This window comes from Mastomys coucha, unplaced genomic scaffold (assembly GCF_008632895.1).
Source record: "Mastomys coucha isolate ucsf_1 unplaced genomic scaffold, UCSF_Mcou_1 pScaffold21, whole genome shotgun sequence".
In the NCBI taxonomy this organism is placed as follows: Eukaryota; Metazoa; Chordata; class Mammalia; order Rodentia; family Muridae; genus Mastomys; species Mastomys coucha.
The window spans coordinates 452,155-469,646 of record NW_022196904.1 but is presented as its reverse complement, the minus strand read 5'-3'; the positions used below and the strand labels follow the sequence as shown (position 1 = coordinate 469,646).

Below are 17,492 nucleotides of genomic sequence, written 5' to 3'. Positions count from 1 at the left end.
GGATGGAGGAGGAAGGGCAGGATGGATTGAGGAAGGGCAGGATGGAGGAGGAAGGGCAGGATGGATTGAGGAAGGGCAGGATGGAGGAGGGGACTCTCTAGCCTGCTGAACTTATTATTGCACTAACAGCTAGAATTCCTGTCTATAAATTCTCACCTATTAGTCTCTAAACTGGAACTCCTTGAGGGATCAGCCAAAACCAGTGGGATCTCGTTCCTAGGTTCTCGGGAAGTAGGGCCTCAGAACATGGACTTGAAACAAGATCCAAGTTGAAACTGCCTGCTGTTGCTCTGGGGGCCACACTGGGTGATCAATGACGGGGTGGGGGTGGGGGGGACTCTCTTGATCTTTTCCTGCCTGAGGTCCTGAGTAGTTGAGGGGGTGGGGTCCCACGACTGAACTGCAATAGCTGCCACGCATGTCCCTCTATATCAACTGCCATTCTTTCTGATATATTCTCTGCTCTGCAGGCAGAAGGACCAATTTAAAAATAAATAAATCAGGTCATGTCTTCCTTTTGCTTTCAAAGGCTCTAACAGCTTCTGTGTATTAAGATTTTATTCCCTACAGCTTCTAAACCAGGCTCTGATGGGTCCTGGGCTCCTCTTCCCTCTGTAGATCCTGGCCTCGTTCACTTGGTTCTCTATCTCCCCTCAAGGCTTGGGAGGTGACACTGATCCATCTCAAAGGCTGTCCTGTGCCATCTCCTGCAAACTGTTTCATAAACCTTCTTTAGACCAGAACCAAGTATGTCCTTTACAGGTGTCTCCTGGTGGTTTTATCAGGGTCAGATGCCTCTCTTGAGGCACCTGGGCCACCGTGGACAGCTCCTGCATGGCCCTGAGTAATTATCATCTCTCTGTCCCTGTGACTGCCTGCCTGCCTACTCCCTGTGAGATCCTATGCAGGAGGCTGTTTGCTCTCAAACCTGGAGCAGAGCTGGGCTTCAAGGGGGACAAAATGCTTATGTATCTGTACATGAATATGTACATGAATATGTGCAGATATGATAGATGGGCATGCACACAGATGGATGGATGGATGGTGGAAGGGAGGGAGGAATACAGAAAGACAGAAAGAAACAGGAAGGTAGAGTTTTTGCCTTTCTTTTGACAAGATCTCCTGTAGCCAAGCCTCAAACTTGCCATGTAGTTGAGGATGATCTTGAGCCCCTGACCGGCCTGCCTCTGCTTATCAAGTGCTAGTATTACAGATATAAGCCATCTAACCTGGCTTCGGGAAGCTTTTATTGTAGGGAGTGTTCTTTTGAAGAAAAGTAGTCTGACCTTCTGGATTTGGGATCCAGCCACCAACTGGGTCTCTTCATAACCTTGTCTACAATGTAAGTGTTGTATGTATAATTTCCACTAGAGTTAGAAAGAGTCGGTAGTTAACATATGCAAATTACTTAGAACAGTACCTGGAATACACTTTTTTACCCAGTACTTGGTTTTGACATGCTAAACAGCAAGCATTTAAGCACTGAGCTATATCTCCAACCCTCTGAGGAATCTTTGGATGGTGCTGGTGAGTGGATCCAGGTCTGTCTTTCTGTCTGCCTTCCCTTCCTTCCTTTCTCTTTCTTTCTTTTTTCCTTTCTTTCTTTCTTTCTTTCTTTCTTCCTCTTTCTTTTTTAAAAATTTTTTTTAAAGATTTATTTATTAATTATACATAAGTACACTATAGCTATCTTCAGACACCCCAGAAGAGGGCATCAGATCTCGTTATGTATGGTTGTAAGCCACCATGTGTTTGCTGGGATTTGAACTCACGACCTTTGGAAGAGCATTCGGTGCTCTTAACTGCTGAGCCATCTCTCCAGCCCTCTCTCTCTCTCTCTCTCTCTCTCTCTCTCTCTCTCTCTCTCTCTCTTTCTCTCTCTTTCTCTCTCTCTTCCTTTTTTATTTATTATCCATTTTGGGAGAGAGCTTCACACTATAGCTCCTTCTGGCATGAAACTCATTTTGTAGCTCAGAAACTCATTATGTAGCCAACACTAGCCTTGAACTTATACCAATCCTTCTGCTTCAGTTTCCTCGGTGCTGGGACTACAGGTCTGCCCTACCATGCCGAGGCTATCAAGGATTCTTGTGTAGTCTACTACTGTTCTACCCAACCAGAACCCAGCCCAGAGTCTGTCACATAATGGGTTTGCACTGGTAATACTAATGGTTGCTTACTGATCATGGAAACAGCTGTGAATACCACCACACACAGTCATATAAAAAATCATTGGTCCTCATCAACTAAGCAGTTAGTCCACACTGGGTATGGTGATACATTCCGTGACCCCAGCACTAGGGAGAAGGAGGCAGGAAGATCAGAAGTTTAAAGTCAGCCTCAGCTACATAGTGAGTTTGAGGCCAGCCTGGGGTAATCTCCAAATCATCTTATATACATCACAGCTCTGCCCAGAACTCTTCCTTATTGCTTGGCTTAAAAACCATCATCTCTTGACAGATGACAAGACATCCTCTCTGAAGCCGTATCATTCCCTTCCCCCACTGCCCTTGATCTAACTTTACTGTCTTTGTGCTCCCACCCTGTCTGGCTCCTACCTCAGAGGCTCACACACATCCCTCCCTCTGTTGCAAGGCTCTTCTCTGGGGATCTCTACTCATTGTCTTGCTTCATTTAGACCTTTACCCAGCAGCCCTTATCTCAGGGAAGCCTTCTTACTGCAAGCTCACATGTTATCAGCAGAATTCCCAGTGCTTCTCAAAGAAGACTGCAGTATTACCAAGAGAATCCTCAACGCTCATTGTTCTTCTTATAACCTAAGACATCCTAAGATGTCAAGCATTTGCTTGTTTTTTAACAATAAGAGGATTGAATCTGAAGTTTCATGGATTCCAAACAGATGCTCTACCATGGAACTACATCCCAGCCCCTCACTGAGGAATTCTAGGCAGGGGCTCTACCACTGAGTCACACCCCCAGCCCCTCACTTGGGATTTCTAAATAAGAGCCTAACTGCTAAGCCATAATTTCACACACACACACACACACACACACACACACACACACCTATTCCCTTTTACTTTCATTTTGAGACAGGGCCTCACTAAGTTGCCCAAGCCATTCTTGAGCTCGTTCTATAGCTCAGGCTGCTGTTGAACTTACTCTGTAGATGGCAAGCCATGACCTTATACTCTTCTTGTCTCAGACTTCAGAGTAGGTGAGATTGCTTGCCTGCATTACTAAGCCAGACTTGACTTATTTCATATCCGGCCTTACATCATGGATGAGTCGTATGCAGGAGGGACTTTTTCGTCTTGTTGTCAGTTGCATAGAGATCCCCCATGACTGAATGCTTGCCTTGTCACACAGAGATGTGCTATCTTTTGAAACAGCAAAGGAGGGCTATTTATTGCCTCCCCGCCTCCCTCCTCTTCTTGCGTTCGTCCTTCCTTCCATCTGCACTCTCTAGGAAGTTGTCCTGACCCTTGGGCTGTACTGGCTCCCTGGTGCCTAAAGCTATTTCCACCATCAAACATATTCCTGTTCTGATGTCTCAGGCTGCTTCCTTCACTAGAGAAGAGTCCCAGGGAATGGCCTGATTCTATGTTGGCACCATGCTTCAGGAAACAGTGTTCAGTGGGAGAGTGTGAATGGAGACAGGAGTGTCTTGTCCACAGAGAGACAGCAAAACTCAAGGGGCAATTCAAAGAGAGAAGCCTTCACTGTCCACTCAGTCTTGAGGGCAAAACAATGCCTCCTCCAGGCCTTTGAGGTTCCCTGACGTACCTGTAATTGAGCTCAGATGCCTATGATGGTGGCCCTGTCTCATACGGTCACTGACTTTATTCAACAAACACAAAGTGCTCAACATATGTGTTCAGAATTGAAAGTAAGAATTGGGAAGATACATCCAAAGATATCTAAATGATACTCACCTCATACAATTCCAAGGGGTAATTACAGGCCTGGAAAAGAAAAGCCACAGTCAGGGCCCCTTGAAAGGTTGGTAATCGCCCTACAGCAAAGGCCCACAAGGGCCCTTTACACCCCAAAGCTATGGGGATGGAGAACTACAATTCCCATGAGACCCTATGGCCTAGACCCCTAAGAGTTGAGGAAGGAGCCCTGGAGTCTTCTGGGAATTGTAGTCCCAGTACCAGTAGTCTACCAGGGATACAGGGCAAAAGCCAGCTCTGTAGTTGGGGAGGCTGGGCTGGGCTCCCCTGGGGAAGCCAGTCAGTCAGTCAGGGTACCTCAAACTTCTGGAGGAGGCTGCAGTTGTCAGCATCGGCCACCGGTACATTGTAATATTCGCCCTCCTCCTGGTTCAGTAACTTGTACCTGACATACAGACGGAGACCAGGGCCGGGCAGGGATGGGAGAAGTAGGGCACCCATGGGAGAGGCAAAGACATCCAAAGGGAGGTAAGTGACACAGAAAGACCGACACAGAGATGGAAAGAGAGAGAGAGAGTGAGATGAGAAGAGAGGGGAAAGGCTGGAGAGCAGAGAGGAGAGAGCAGAGGAGGAAGAAAAGAAGGGGGAGCTATGTTGGGAGGTAAAAGGGGGAAAGATGGTGGCCTAAGAGAGACCACATATGGAGGGAGAAGGTGACACAGCCAGCCCAGCCTTGCTCCTCACCATCCATCCACAGGGGCCTTGAGTAGCTCTGAGACACCAAAGGACATGGCACCCATGAAGTCATTTCGGGATGTCCTATCCCAATCCCACACCTCCACACTGAGCCGACGCTCCACATCCCCTGGCTTCAGGTTGCTGTGGGAAGGTAGGAGCAGAGTGAGGAGCGGAAGTCATAGCGTTCCACTTCCTCACCCCAAGCACCTCTGAATCCAAGATAGGGCAGTCACAAATTATAAATATAACTATCACAAGCTCCCTCCATCCCTCCCAAATTCTTGGCTCTTCTCATGGTCTTCTGGTTCTTTTTTCTCTCTTCTCAAAGTTTCTGTATTCTTGTCCTGGCTTTTTTTCTCTGTCCTTATCATTCCCCTACCATCTGCCCCTTCTCCCCTCCTCTTTCATTCCTTCCTTTTCTCTTCATTCCCTCCTTCCTCTCCCTCTCTCTTTTTCTTTCTTTTGGCTTGTTTGTTTGTTTGTTTATCTGAGACGGAGTCTCTCTGTGTAGTCTGAGCGAGCTTTGAACTTGCCTCAGCCCCCAAGTTGCTACCTTTGCAGGCATGTGCAACAATGCCCAGCCTCTTGTTGGTTTTATCTCCCTATGTAATTGCCTTTGTCTGCCTGCCCCTCTGTCCTTCTCTTCCTGGGCCACTGTACTCCAAGAATTTTCCCTTTTCTTCCTCTGGACTGTCCTCAGAACCTCCTTTTTTCTTCCCTGTTCTCCTCATTTATTCTGAGCACCTATCTGAATATCCACTTATCCGTCAGCTTGCTCTCCCAATTTCTGTGTGCTTCCTTAGCAATTTAAATATTTTGTACACATAGGACCATTTTGCCTGCACATGCCTATACACCGTGTGTGTGTGTGTGTGTGTGTGTGTGTGTGTGTGTGTGTGATGCCTGTAAATACCAGAAGAAGGGCATCAGGTCCTTTGCAACTGGAGTTACAAGTGGCCATGCCTTGCAGGTGTTGGGACCCCAAGTCCCCTTTCAGAATAGTACTCACTCTTAACTACTAAGCCACCTCTCCACCCTCTCTGTCTACTTCTTGTAAGTCCTGTCTTTCTGGTTCTCTACCTGTCCTCTGATCTCCTCATTCTGACAAGCAGGGGACACTGAAAGGAAATAAACACCCAGAGACCGGCCTCTCAACTCCCTCTCTCTATCATCCTATTCCTGTCTCCCACCTTCTCTTGCCTCTTATTAGAGATGTCCTCCATCCTGACATACACCCCTCCCTGGCACCCTGGGCTTATGTACTGCTAAGACCCTCAAATCCTTCTCTTTCTTGCATCACAACCCCAGAGCTCACAACACGAAGGTCTCGTTCCACACGGGATTCAGTGTGGCTTTCACAGTCTTTGTCTTCTGTTTGGTCAGGTTCCGAGGGTCCGGGATGAGCTTCAGCTTCACATAGGGATCAGACAGGCCATTGGGGTCCATAGGAATGAGGTTCCGGGCCTCGCCAACTGAAGGTAGAAGGCAGGGATGGATGACTTGAGTTAGAGACCCAAGAATAGCTCCCAGCCTTCTCACAGCCAGGAGTCAAGAACTGGGGACCACAGCCAGCAAGATGGCTCAACTGGTAGAGGTGCCTACTACCAATCCTGATGATCTGACATGGTATGAGAAAAATGGCTTCCCTGCCAGTTGTCTTCTGACCTTCGTACATTCACTGAGAAACAGAAGAGCACACACACACACACACACACACACGCACACACACACATGCACATGCACACATGCACGCACGCACGTGCGCACACACACGCACACACACAAATAGATCAATAAATGTTCGAAATAATAATAAGAGATGCTCAGCCATTAAGAGCACTTGTTTTTCAAATGTCTGAGTTTGAATCCCAGCACTTACGTGATGATTCACAACCATCTATAGCTCCAGTCCTAAGGAAACAGACATCCGCTTTTGGCCTTTATGGGTACCAATTTCACACATGATGTTCACCCATACTCACACAGAAAAAAAAATCTAAAAATAAAATAAAATAAAATAAAGAATTCAAGGTCAGTCTCCTTTCTCTGTGACTTATCTTTGTACCACCTATATCCAGAGCATAAGGCCTGTTGCAATGAGAGTGTGCCCAGCAATCAGACTCAGTATATTTTCTGCCATTAGGACTCAGGAGTCTGGAGTCTGGCTCTCTTGGGTAAGTCAGATCTTGCCTCATATCCTACCCTCTCAGTGACCACTAATTGGAAATCTAGAGTGGGGGTGGGGGTCAATGATAGAGTGTAGAGTGATTGATAAGCATTATGAATTCCAAGGTTCAATCCCCAGCACTGGGTGCTGGGGGCAGGGGTACTTAGCCTGTTTAGAAACTCATCATTTGGGAAGTAGAGTCAGGCAGACAGGCCAAAGTTCGAAATGAGTCTCTGCTACATATCTAGTTTGAGAACAGCCTGGGCTATATGAGACCATATCTGAAAGACTAAGGCTGAAGGCAGGTCTTCTGCTAGAAAGGAGTGAATAGATGGAGCCCAGACACCCAAGTGGGGATGGAGTGAGGGATATAGGCTGGTCTGCAGAGGGGTATGCATCCTGGTTCCTGATATGGAACACCCTGGATGAGCTCAGTCAACCTCAGTTCTAGACTGGGCTTCCAATCTAGATAATAAATAATAATTTACTATCATTATTGTGGCTAGTGAGGAGGCACAGCCTCACCAGTAATATGGATCTCATCTGACGTGGGAGCCCGGATTTCCAGTTGCAGACGTCCACGGCGCTCTGTGTGGTCCACACCGCAAAGGGAGGGCACACTGCGCACACAGCGCCGGTGCACATTCATCTCGCAACCTGGTGGGACAAAACTGGGGATAGCATTTCTGGCCCAGGCCTTCACCAACCCCACCTTATATCTCCCCTAAACCTCAGACATTGTACTGTGGTTGAAGGAGAGCGCCCTCTAGCGGCTGATCTGGGCTGGGGCAGCAGATATCCTGCTGGGCACACTCACAGGAACATTTCATGCCCTGGTGCACCAGCCCGTAGAGGAGGGACCCACAGTGGTCGCAGAAGGTGGGACTGCTGTAGCTGTGCAGACGGAACTTGTGCTTGTTGCGAGGGTCCTAGAAAGCAGAGAAGATTCATTTAGGGATGTAGGGGCTGGGAAGTATTCTAAAATCTTTTTGTTGTTGTTGTTTTGTTTTTTATGGTTTTTTTTGTTTTGTTTTGTTTTTGAGACAGGGTTTCTCTGTGTAGCCCCGGATGTCCTGGAACTCACTCTGTTGACCAGGCTGGCCTCGAACTCAGAAATCCACCTGCCTCTGCCTCCCAAGTGCTGGGATTAAAGGCATGCAGAGGTGACTCTTAAAACAATTTATTATAGCCAGGCAGTGGTGGTGCACGCCTTTAATCCCAACACTTGGGAGGCAGAGAGGCAGGTGGATTTCTGAGTTTGAGGCCAGCCTGGTCTACAGAGTGAGTTCCAGGACAGCCGGGGCTATACAGAGAAACTTTGTCTCGAAAAAAACAAAACAAAACAATTTATTATTATTATTGTATATCCATCTCTGCATGTGGGTGCAGTTGCAAGTAGAGGCCAGAAGAGGGCATCAGATCCCCCTGGACCTGGAGTTACAGGAGGTCCTCTGGAAGAGAAGCAAATGTTCTCAACTGCTGAGCAGTCTCTCCAGCCTTGGAACTTTTGGGTTTTATTTTTAGACTTATGAGGTAAGGTCTTATTTAGTCCAGGCTGGCTTCAAACTCAAAATGTAGTGAAGAATGACTTTGAGCTCGTGATCCTCCTGCCTCCAACAGTGATTATAGGCATGGACCACCTTGTGTGGCATAGAACTACCAAGAAAGAAATGTCCCTAGCTAGAGAGGAGCCTTTTAGTTTTTCTTCCTTTGGCCTTGCTCACCGTCAGCTTTCTGCTCTATCTCACTCCTTTCAGTCTGTACGCATTCCCTGAGACCCTGGTGTGTGACAGGTCCAACACTGCATAAATAGATTAGAAATCTGTCACATGCAGGGCATTTCTAATAGATTACACATGCAGGGCAGGCCTGGAGAGGTGGCTCCATAGGATGCCTGTCTAGCATTCAAAGAATCTTCTGATTCCCAACATGCTATAAGTTGGATGTGGTGGTGCATGCAGGAGGGTCAGGAGTTCAAGGTCATTGTCCATTGGCTTCAGGGTAACTTCATGACCCTATTTTTAAACAAAAACAGAATAATAACAGAAACCTCTGTCACCTGACAACTTTCTTCCTAAAGGAGGGAGATAAAACAGTAAGCACAGTAAATAATAAATAAGTAGCACGGTAAGACAAATGACTGTATCTGTTTTTTGAGGGAAAATAAGCAGGGGTAGGGAAACTTAGTGGTGCCAGTCTACCATCCCAGCTTTTCTGAGGCAGGTAGATCAGAAATTCAAGGCTAGCCTCATCTACACAGAGAGTTCAAAGCCAGCTTGGGTAATTTAGTGACACCCTATCTAAAAAATTTAAAGGGGCTGGGAGTGTTGCTCAGTGATTAAGCAGTTGTCTGCTATACGTGAGGCTCTGGGTTTGATCGCAGTACTTCAAACAGAAGCATTGGGTAGGTTGGAGAAAGGCTGGAGAGATGGCTCAGTGGGTAAGAGCACTGACTGCTCTTCCGAAGGTCCTGAATTTAAATCCCAGCAACCACATGGTGGCTCACATTATGGTGGCTCACAACCATCCATAATGAGATCTGATGCCCTCTTCTGATGTGTCTGAAGACAGCTATGGTGTACTTACATATAACAATAAATAAAACTTTAAAAGAGAGAGAGAGAGAGAGAGAGAGAGAGAGAGAGAGAGAGCACTGACTGCTCTTCCAGAGGTCCTGAGTTCAATTCCCAACAACCACATGGTGGCTCACGACCATCTGTAATGGAATCCAATGCCCTCTTCTCATGTGTCTGAAGACAACCACAGTGTACTCATATAAGTAAAGTTAAACAAAATTTTAAACATATAAAAATGAAAGAAGGGGTTGGAAAGAAAGAAAGAAGAAGTAGGGGAGGAGAAAGATGGGGACAAGGAGGATAGAAAGGAAAGAGAAGAAGACAAGAAGAGGGGGAGGAAAAGGATGAGGAGCTAGAGGGAGAAAATGAACAGAAAGAGACGTGAGAGGGGAGAGAAGTGGAGTGGGAGGAAGAAGAAATGGAGGAGGGAGAAAAGGAGAAAGAAACAAAGAAGGTGTGGAGGCTCAGGAAGGTGTGATCAGGGAAGGTCTAACAAACAAAGTGGCATTTGGTTAGAACATGAGAAGATGAGACTTCCCAGGGCTCTTCCCACCTCCATACCTCCTCCTCCTCCAAGTTGCTCTCTGAGGACCTATGGGCCACCTTAGCCCCAAGTCCTCCATTCCTTGTCTCCCTGAAGGCTATCTTCTCTGGGCCCCATGTGAGACAAGAATCAGTTACATCAGGCACCAGAGGGCCTGGCCAGATTAGTGGGAGACTCACAGAAGAACTCAGTATGTGGGACGTGCCCACTGCGGCTAGTCTGACAGCAGCTATTAGTGCTGTGGTCATTAGAATGGGGTTTATTACTGGCCTTGAAGAGACAAATATGAGCCAGGCCACTTCCCAGCTGTGTGATTTTTGAGCAAATTCATTTCCCAGTTTTGAGCCTCAGCATCCTTCTCTGTCAAATGGAAATAAACATTCGTTCTATGTCTTGAAGCAACACTAAATGTCCAGGGCCCACTTATGCAGGAATTTAGGACATGAGCTAGTACCTTCACCACTCATACTCCACCCTACAAGGTAAGGCCCAATTCTTAGAAAATTATTTCCTCCCTCCCTTCCTTCGGTCCTCTCCTGCATTTTTCTTTTCTTCCTTTTTACAGCCTGGCTTGGAATTTACTGTATTGTTCAGGGTGACCTTTAGGTCCGGGCTTTCCTACCTCGACCACTGAGATTCCAGGTGTCCATCACCCTGACCAGTTTACATAGTGTTAGGAATGGGACCCAGTACTCTGCCACTTGAACTACAGCCCCAGTCTCAGACTTACCTGACTCTGAGAAAACATTGAGAGAATTATCCTGAAGAGAAAAAAATTAAGACATTCTTGGGCTTTTATTTATTTTAGTGAGATTTCTCATTTTAGTTTTTAAGATTTATTATTTTACACCAATGAATGTTTTGCCTGTATGTATATATGGGTTCCATGTATATATTCCTTGTGTTCACTTGTGTCAGAGGAGGGCATTTGGTCCCCTGGAACTGGATAGTTGTGAGCCACCATATGGGTTGAAACTGTGTCCTTTGCAAGAGCCACAAATGCTATTCACCTCTGAGCCACCTCTCCAGATTCAAAGCAGTTTTCTATTTTGAGTGTGTGTGTGTTTGTGTGTGTGCGTGCATGTGTGTGTGTGCGTGCGTACATGTGGAGACCAAAGTATAACTTTCATTTGTTCATTCTCTTCTTTTAAAATGTGGGTCCCAGGAATGAAATTCAGGTTGCTAGCCTGGGCAGCAAAACACCTTTACAATCTAGCCATCTCAATAACCTAATATTTTACTTACTATGTTCTAGATGCCATCTCAAGTGTTTGACTCAACTGAAACTTGGAAATGACCCCATAAGTAGGCACAATTCTCACCTCAGTTTATAGCCCAGGAACTTAAGATGTGCTGAAAATAATTAAGCCAGCTGTGATGACACGTACTTGTCATCTCAGACTTTGGGAGGCTAAGTCATCTCTCTGTACAATGAGGAGTTTGAGGGCAGCCTGGGCTGCAATAGGGAGAGCCGGTCTAAAAGCAAAGAAAAACAAAACAAAATACAAAAACACAAACAGAGAAAAACACAGGACATGGTGGTATACACTTTTAATCCCAGCACTCAGGGGACAGAGGCAGACCTCTATGGGGCCAGCCTGCTCTATAAAGTGAGTTCCTGGCCATCTATGGCTATATAGTGAGGCACTGTCTCAAACAAAACAACAAAAACAAGACCTTCCAAAAAAAAAAAAAGAAAGAAAAGAAAAGAAAGAAAGAAAGAAAGAAAGAAAACTTTTGACCTCTCCCAAGGAATGAAGAAAACTTTTAAATATATTTAAATTTTTTTAATAAAAGAGAAAAACAAAACAAACATTGCAAGAGATAATTTCTCATTTAGAGAGGACTGGCTTTCACATCATATTTAGTTCAAGAGTCTTTGCTCAGACAGGAACACAAGAAGAAGAAGAAGAAGGAGGAGGAGGAGGAGGAAGAGGAGGAGGAAGAAGAGGAGGAGGAAGAAGAGGAGGAGGAGGAGGAGGAGGAGGAGGAAGAGGAGGAGGAAGAAGAGGAGGAGGAAGAAGAGGAGGAGGAGGAGGAGGAGGAAGAGAAGCAACCAATCTTATGAACAATTATCCAGATTCAAGCTTACACTGTGTGTAAAAGAGCTGATGAGTATGTATGTAATCAGGACCTCATAAAACACAGATAGTGTTGGAGGCAAGCACCTGCACAGGCAGGCAATAAACATATCCCAGGGCTGGTACACAGTGGTACTCAATTTGTGCTCTATGTATTCACACCCTATATGCAAATTCTGTTTTCTTTAACAGACAAGCCAGCAGGTGCCTCGTGAGCCTTGGAAACTGCTTGCCTCTTCTTTGAAACAGTGTCTCCATATTTAGCCTAGACTGGCCTCTAACTCACAGTGCTACCTGCCTCAGCCTCTGGATTGCCATCTCCCCTCTACCTATGAATTATATAGCTCTTCCTTTCCTTGTATCAAATTCTGGGAAGAAACAATCTCTGCAGAACTGCTAAAATAAGACTGGAAATGTCCAGATTCATACTACCTGGTTCAACAATGTAGCTGTTCAAATTTAAATCAATCTAAGGAAAAACCGAGTTTAGATTTCTGTTCCTCAAAGCATCCCTGTTTCATGCCAGCTGCATGCGGCTGATGGCAACGGTAGAAAGAAAACATCTCCCTTATCATGGGCAGTTAGTTCCACTGGTCACTGCTAGGTTTCAGATGCATTTTATAAGGAAGAATCAGAGGCTTGGTTTAAAGTGAAGGAAGGGAAAGGAATCAGTGTCCAGAATTGACTGTGCTCATCAGCCCCTACTATGGAGGGGGAGGGAGCAGGGTAAGGTGGTTGTGGATCTGAGGGCATTCATGTGGGTGAGTGCCTAGTGTCTGTTGACAGCTGGGTCTCTCTAAGCCTCCCTAAACATCTAACCATCTTCTATCTCTGCCGCTTTCTTTTTCACACACACTTCGATTAAGATAGGTCTTATGTAGCTCAGGTTTGCCCAGAACTATCTGTGCAGACAAAGCTGGCCTTCAATTCTAGATCCTTCTGCCTCTACCTCTTATGTACTAGGTTAACTGGCTTGTGCCATGACACTCAGCTTTGAATTTCTCTTTTCCTACATCTCTGTCCAGCGTCTGAGATTCTCTCTGCCTATTTCACAATTTCAGTACTAGATTGATCTCTCTCTCTCTCTCTGTCCCCCACATTCCAATTCCAATTTTCTTTAATTTCCTCTTCCCTGGACGGCAGTCTCATCCATCCAACGATAACTTTTGGTCTCTTCAACCCCTGTTTCCCTTTCTGTCCCTCACCTGTGTCCCCAGCCTCTCCCAGGCCCCTTCTCAGTCCCCCTTTTCAGGCCAAGGGCAAGGAATCTGGGCCAGACTAGCTCTTTCTATCTCTCCAGCCCCCCTCCCCTCCCAGCCTTAAAAATAGCAAGAGAAATTGGGACGGACGCCGAGGGGGTGAGGGCGGGGATGTGGCCTGAGGAGGAAGAACCAGGTGTCTGGGCACTCACGTCCGTCTGGGGGCCCTTTCCAGCGCCTGGACACTCGAAGGTCACAAATTCGTGGCATCGGCGGTGAACCACAAAGCTGCAGACTAAAGAAGTGAATACGAGAGACACAGGGGGAGGGAGAGACAAGGGAGAGATCCCCAATAGACGGAAAATTAGAGCCAGGAATTCCAGCCCAGAGAAAACCACAAACAGAGGAATCCCCACATAGAGAGTCCAATGAAGAGAAAATCAGAGGAGAGACCCAGACCAAGAGCCTCATGGAGACAGACACAGAGGCACAGAGAGCAGGATCCAGAACCCCAAGAGATAGACTTGAAGAAAGACAAAAAGAGACAGAGAAACACAAAGTAACACAACCCCCAGTGTGCCAGGGTGCTTATGTGTTTGTACGCGCATGCGAGCACACACACACACACACACACAGAGAGAGAGAGAGAGAGAGAGAGAGAGAGAGAGAGAGAGAGAGGGAGGGAGAGGGGGAGAGAGAGAGAAAGTAGAAAGGAGAGAGAGAAGAAAGCAAGGAAAGAGGAAGACAGGTTTTGAAGAGAAACAACAGAAATATCCTTAGACAAGGGAGACATAGACAGCAGCAAATTGAACAGAAGTGAGTCTGGGGGTGCTGCTTCGGCCCGCCTCCCACCTTGAGTCACTCTGTTCTCAGCCAAGTGGCAGCTGGTGTTTTAGGATTCGCCCCCCTTGCCCGGCCCCCACCCGCCCATTAGTGACCCCACCCGGCCTGCCACTGCTTTGGGATGAATGGTGTTGTCATGGCAACGGCAGTCGGGGGGGGGGGCTCTGACTTTGCATCTCTGAACCCCTCCCCCCTTCAGCTCCCCTTTTCCAAATCTCCCTGTTCCCATGGAAACAGATTCTCCAAATATCTGTCCCCACCTGGAGCCGGCCGAGGGAGGGGCCCCCAGCACCACCTCCGCGGTGGCCCTGCCATCAGAGTTTCCTCCCCACCACAGGCTGTGTGTCTCTGCCACACCCCCCGCCCAGGGCTCCCCCGCGCCTCTCTGGGGACCACAGAACACGTGTGTCAGCCGCCTCAGCTGTGAGGCCCCAGCCTCCACCCTTAGGGGTCTCAGGAGTCCAGGTCCCAGCTCTTACCTTGACATTGCAGGCCCTGCTTTCCAATGCCCCTGGAAGAGTCAAGAATCTAAGGTCAGTGCAAAGAGGGGTACGCGGGCCCTCCCACCTTGCAAGACATAGGTTTGCAGTTTCCCAATCTCACCCAGATGTCTGAGTCCCAGTTGCTTTCTCCGAGAACCCAAAATTTCTAGTCCCAGCTCCTTTTCCCTTGGACCCTAGAATCCAGCTCCTGGCCCCTCCTCCCTCAGACCCAAGAACCCTGGCTTCCACCCCCTCCCCTGTCAGTAAGCCCAAGAGTGGGAGCTGCAGCCCCTCTCTGCTCAATCGCTTGGGGGCCAGTATGACATGACTGTTCCCAAGTACCCTCCTTCTCCAGCCCTCTCCCCCAGCCTGCTTCCCTCACCAGATGAAGTCGGTACAGTGACTGCAGAAGGTTGGCTGCTTGAAGAAACGAGCGGTGAACTTGTGGCTCTTCACCTCGTGGACCACCTTCTGCCTCAAGGCCCCCTTTCTGCAAAATAGGGGTCGGGGTCCCCCCTCTGAGTCGCCTCCGCCAGGGCCCAGACCCGCCATGGCCCCAGGAACGCAGAAGGGATCACGAGCTGGCCCTTTTTCTGAGGAAACAGGTGGACGGCGATAGGGGGACTCCGCAGACTCTGAGATAGAAAGGACAGGGGCAAGGCACCTAACGGTGCGCAGCGCAGGGCAGAATGCAACAGCCCGGCACGGGCTGCACGGACCGGGGAGAAAGCGGGTGGGGTCAGAGCAGAAGACTGGGGCATCGAGGAGCCGCAGGCACGGGCGGCGGCGGGAGCTTCGCTCTCCGCACCTGCTGAAATGTAGAAGTCGGGGGTGGAGGAAGGCGTTGCCATGACGACCAAGGGGCGGGGCTTCCGTTTAAAGCCCCCCCCCAACCCCGGACAGATGCCCCTCCCTCCTCTCCACGTGCACATTCCCATTCCACAGGCTCTTGCAAGGAGGGGACGTCCTCCAAGCCTTGTCCCCCTTTCTCCCAAATACATACATTCCAGTCTGTCATCTTGGCCCCCACACCCATCTTCCCCCCCACATACACACATACACTCAGCCGCAGGAGTAGGTCTTGTCAGGATCGAGGATCTGGAGTAGACCTGTGTGGGCATATTAATCTTTTAATCCGGAAACTTTGTCTTTAGTACTGAGGACTTTCTGATGGACAAGGAGGCTAGTGTCTCATTCCTCATGGTGCTTCGGGGTCACTATCGCTCTTAGAGCCTCTGGGCTTGGTGCTATGCCTCCCTCTGGGTGTGTTTCTTCTCTCTCTGCCTTCTCTTTTCTCTCTTTTCCTCTCTTCTTTCCTGTTTACTCTCTCCATTTCTCCCTCTCTGCTTCTCTCTTTTTCCTGCTCACGTCTCTCCTCATGCCCCACATGGTGTGCTGGAAATGTTTTCATTTCCATCGTCCTGCCTTTCCCGGTCTTCTCTAATCTGTCTTCACCTTTGCCAGTTAAATTCAGCGTTTCCCGATGTCCGTCACTCCCAGCTTCTGTATCTCTTATTTTCTGTCGCTAAGGGGCGCTCTCTCTGAATAGTCAGTCGCCTTGTCCCTTCTGTCCTTTTCTTTCTGACCCATTCAGGGTTTTTCTTTTTGGCCCTGTGACCTTCTTTATCTTTGCGGGTCCATCCCCATTCTTGTGACTCTGTCTCTAGTGGTCTATTCTTCCTCCCTGTCTTCCTGGAATATCGACCCTTCTCGATGTCTCCTTGGGACTGTCTTCGGGGGAATCTCGACTCTCCTCGGTGACTCCATGTGATTGTCCTCTCTTTGCGGTCTCTCCCTCCTCTGCCTCCTCGGGACTCCGTCTCTGGGGTTCTCTCCACTGTGTCTCTCCCTACGGTTCTCCATCTTTATCCTTGTTTCCCTGTAACTCTCCATCCCTGAGGGCCTGTCCCTTCCCTATCTCCCTATAACTATACCAGAGTGTGTCTTTCTTGACTCTGGATCTCCCTATGCTCTGTCTTGGCTGTCTCTTGTGTCTCCCTGTGACTCTCAACCTGCGGGGTTCTCTCAATCTCACCCAGGGATTTTCTATGCACACGACCAGGTTCCCTCCCCTGGGTTCTTCTTCCCCAGGTCACGCCCCACGATGCGCCTTTCTCAAGGTTCCAGCCCTCCTATGGGTCCATTCTGTCAGGAAGCCGTTCTGGGGAGTCCTGGCCCGCTAGAGACAGTCCAGCTCAGTGCACTCTGGAACTTATAGTTGGGGCCCTCGTGTACGCTATTGTTGAGACGCAAAGGAGAACTACTCCTCCCGGCGTGCAATGCGCGTCAGGCTGGCCGCTGCGGTGGCTCGGGTGTCTGTTCAGCACCAGGTAGTCTTTGCGGTTTTGCTGAGGTCGCCGAGGATTAGGAATTCCAGAGGTGCAGGGAAGGTGAAGGAATTAGAGCCAGTCCTCAAGCACCCTTCTGAACACAGAGTTCCCTGACCTCCCTGCAAGCCTTTTGATGTCTGTGGTTCCCTGGGGCGACCGGTGGAGAGACACTAGAAGTACAGCTTCTTCCTCTGTTGCTTTTCCGAGTTAATACAGCAGATCATTAGATGCTACAGTTCTATTTTGTTTTTAAAAATAAGGGCTTGCACACCTTTAATTCCAAACAGAAGCAGGAGGACTTCTGTGAGTTTGATGCCAGCCTGATCTACATAGCGAGTTCCAGACCAGCCAAGGCTAGATTGTATCTGTTTGATAAATAAATTAACAAATAAGTAAATCTTTGTGTATTTTCTGGCTGGCTTCAAATTTGCTAGGTTATCGAAGATAACCAACGTCTGAACTTCCTGCCTTCACCTCTCCAAGAACTGGGTGTATAGACATACATTACCCGTGGGATAGGAGGGTGTTCAGGTACTGGAGATTGACCCTGGGATCTTGTGTTTGCTCAGCAAGCACTCTACCAACTGATCCACACCACAACCCTCTAGCTGTTCTTTCTGGTGTCTTCCAGAAGGTATTCTTGAACCGGGTAAGGGAAGGAGTGGATGTGATGCC

General features: G+C 48.1%; 1 protein-coding gene across 3 annotated transcripts in view; it reads right to left on the bottom strand.

Annotated features, from left to right (window-relative positions):
* Prkcg (protein kinase C gamma) overlaps positions 1-15,301 on the bottom strand; it is a 29,038-nt gene extending 13,737 nt beyond the window's left edge. Inside the window, exons 1-9 of one of the 3 annotated variants that reach the window (XM_031385041.1) lie at positions 14,870-15,301; positions 14,485-14,516; positions 13,375-13,457; positions 7,580-7,691; positions 7,288-7,419; positions 5,911-6,067; positions 4,602-4,736; positions 4,215-4,302; positions 3,897-3,926 (exon numbers count right to left, since the gene is read on the bottom strand). In XM_031385041.1, coding sequence (XP_031240901.1) covers positions 3,897-3,926; positions 4,215-4,302; positions 4,602-4,736; positions 5,911-6,067; positions 7,288-7,419; positions 7,580-7,691; positions 13,375-13,457; positions 14,485-14,516; positions 14,870-15,039 — 939 coding nt within the window. In that variant the 5' untranslated portion in view covers positions 15,040-15,301. Of the gene's footprint in view, positions 1-3,896; positions 3,927-4,214; positions 4,303-4,601; positions 4,737-5,910; positions 6,068-7,287; positions 7,420-7,579; positions 7,692-11,204; positions 11,359-13,374; positions 13,458-14,484; positions 14,517-14,869 lie in introns of those variants that run through there. The other 2 variants (XM_031385042.1, XM_031385043.1) reach the window with 2 other exon arrangements.
* Between the last annotated feature and the right edge of the window lie 2,191 nt (positions 15,302-17,492).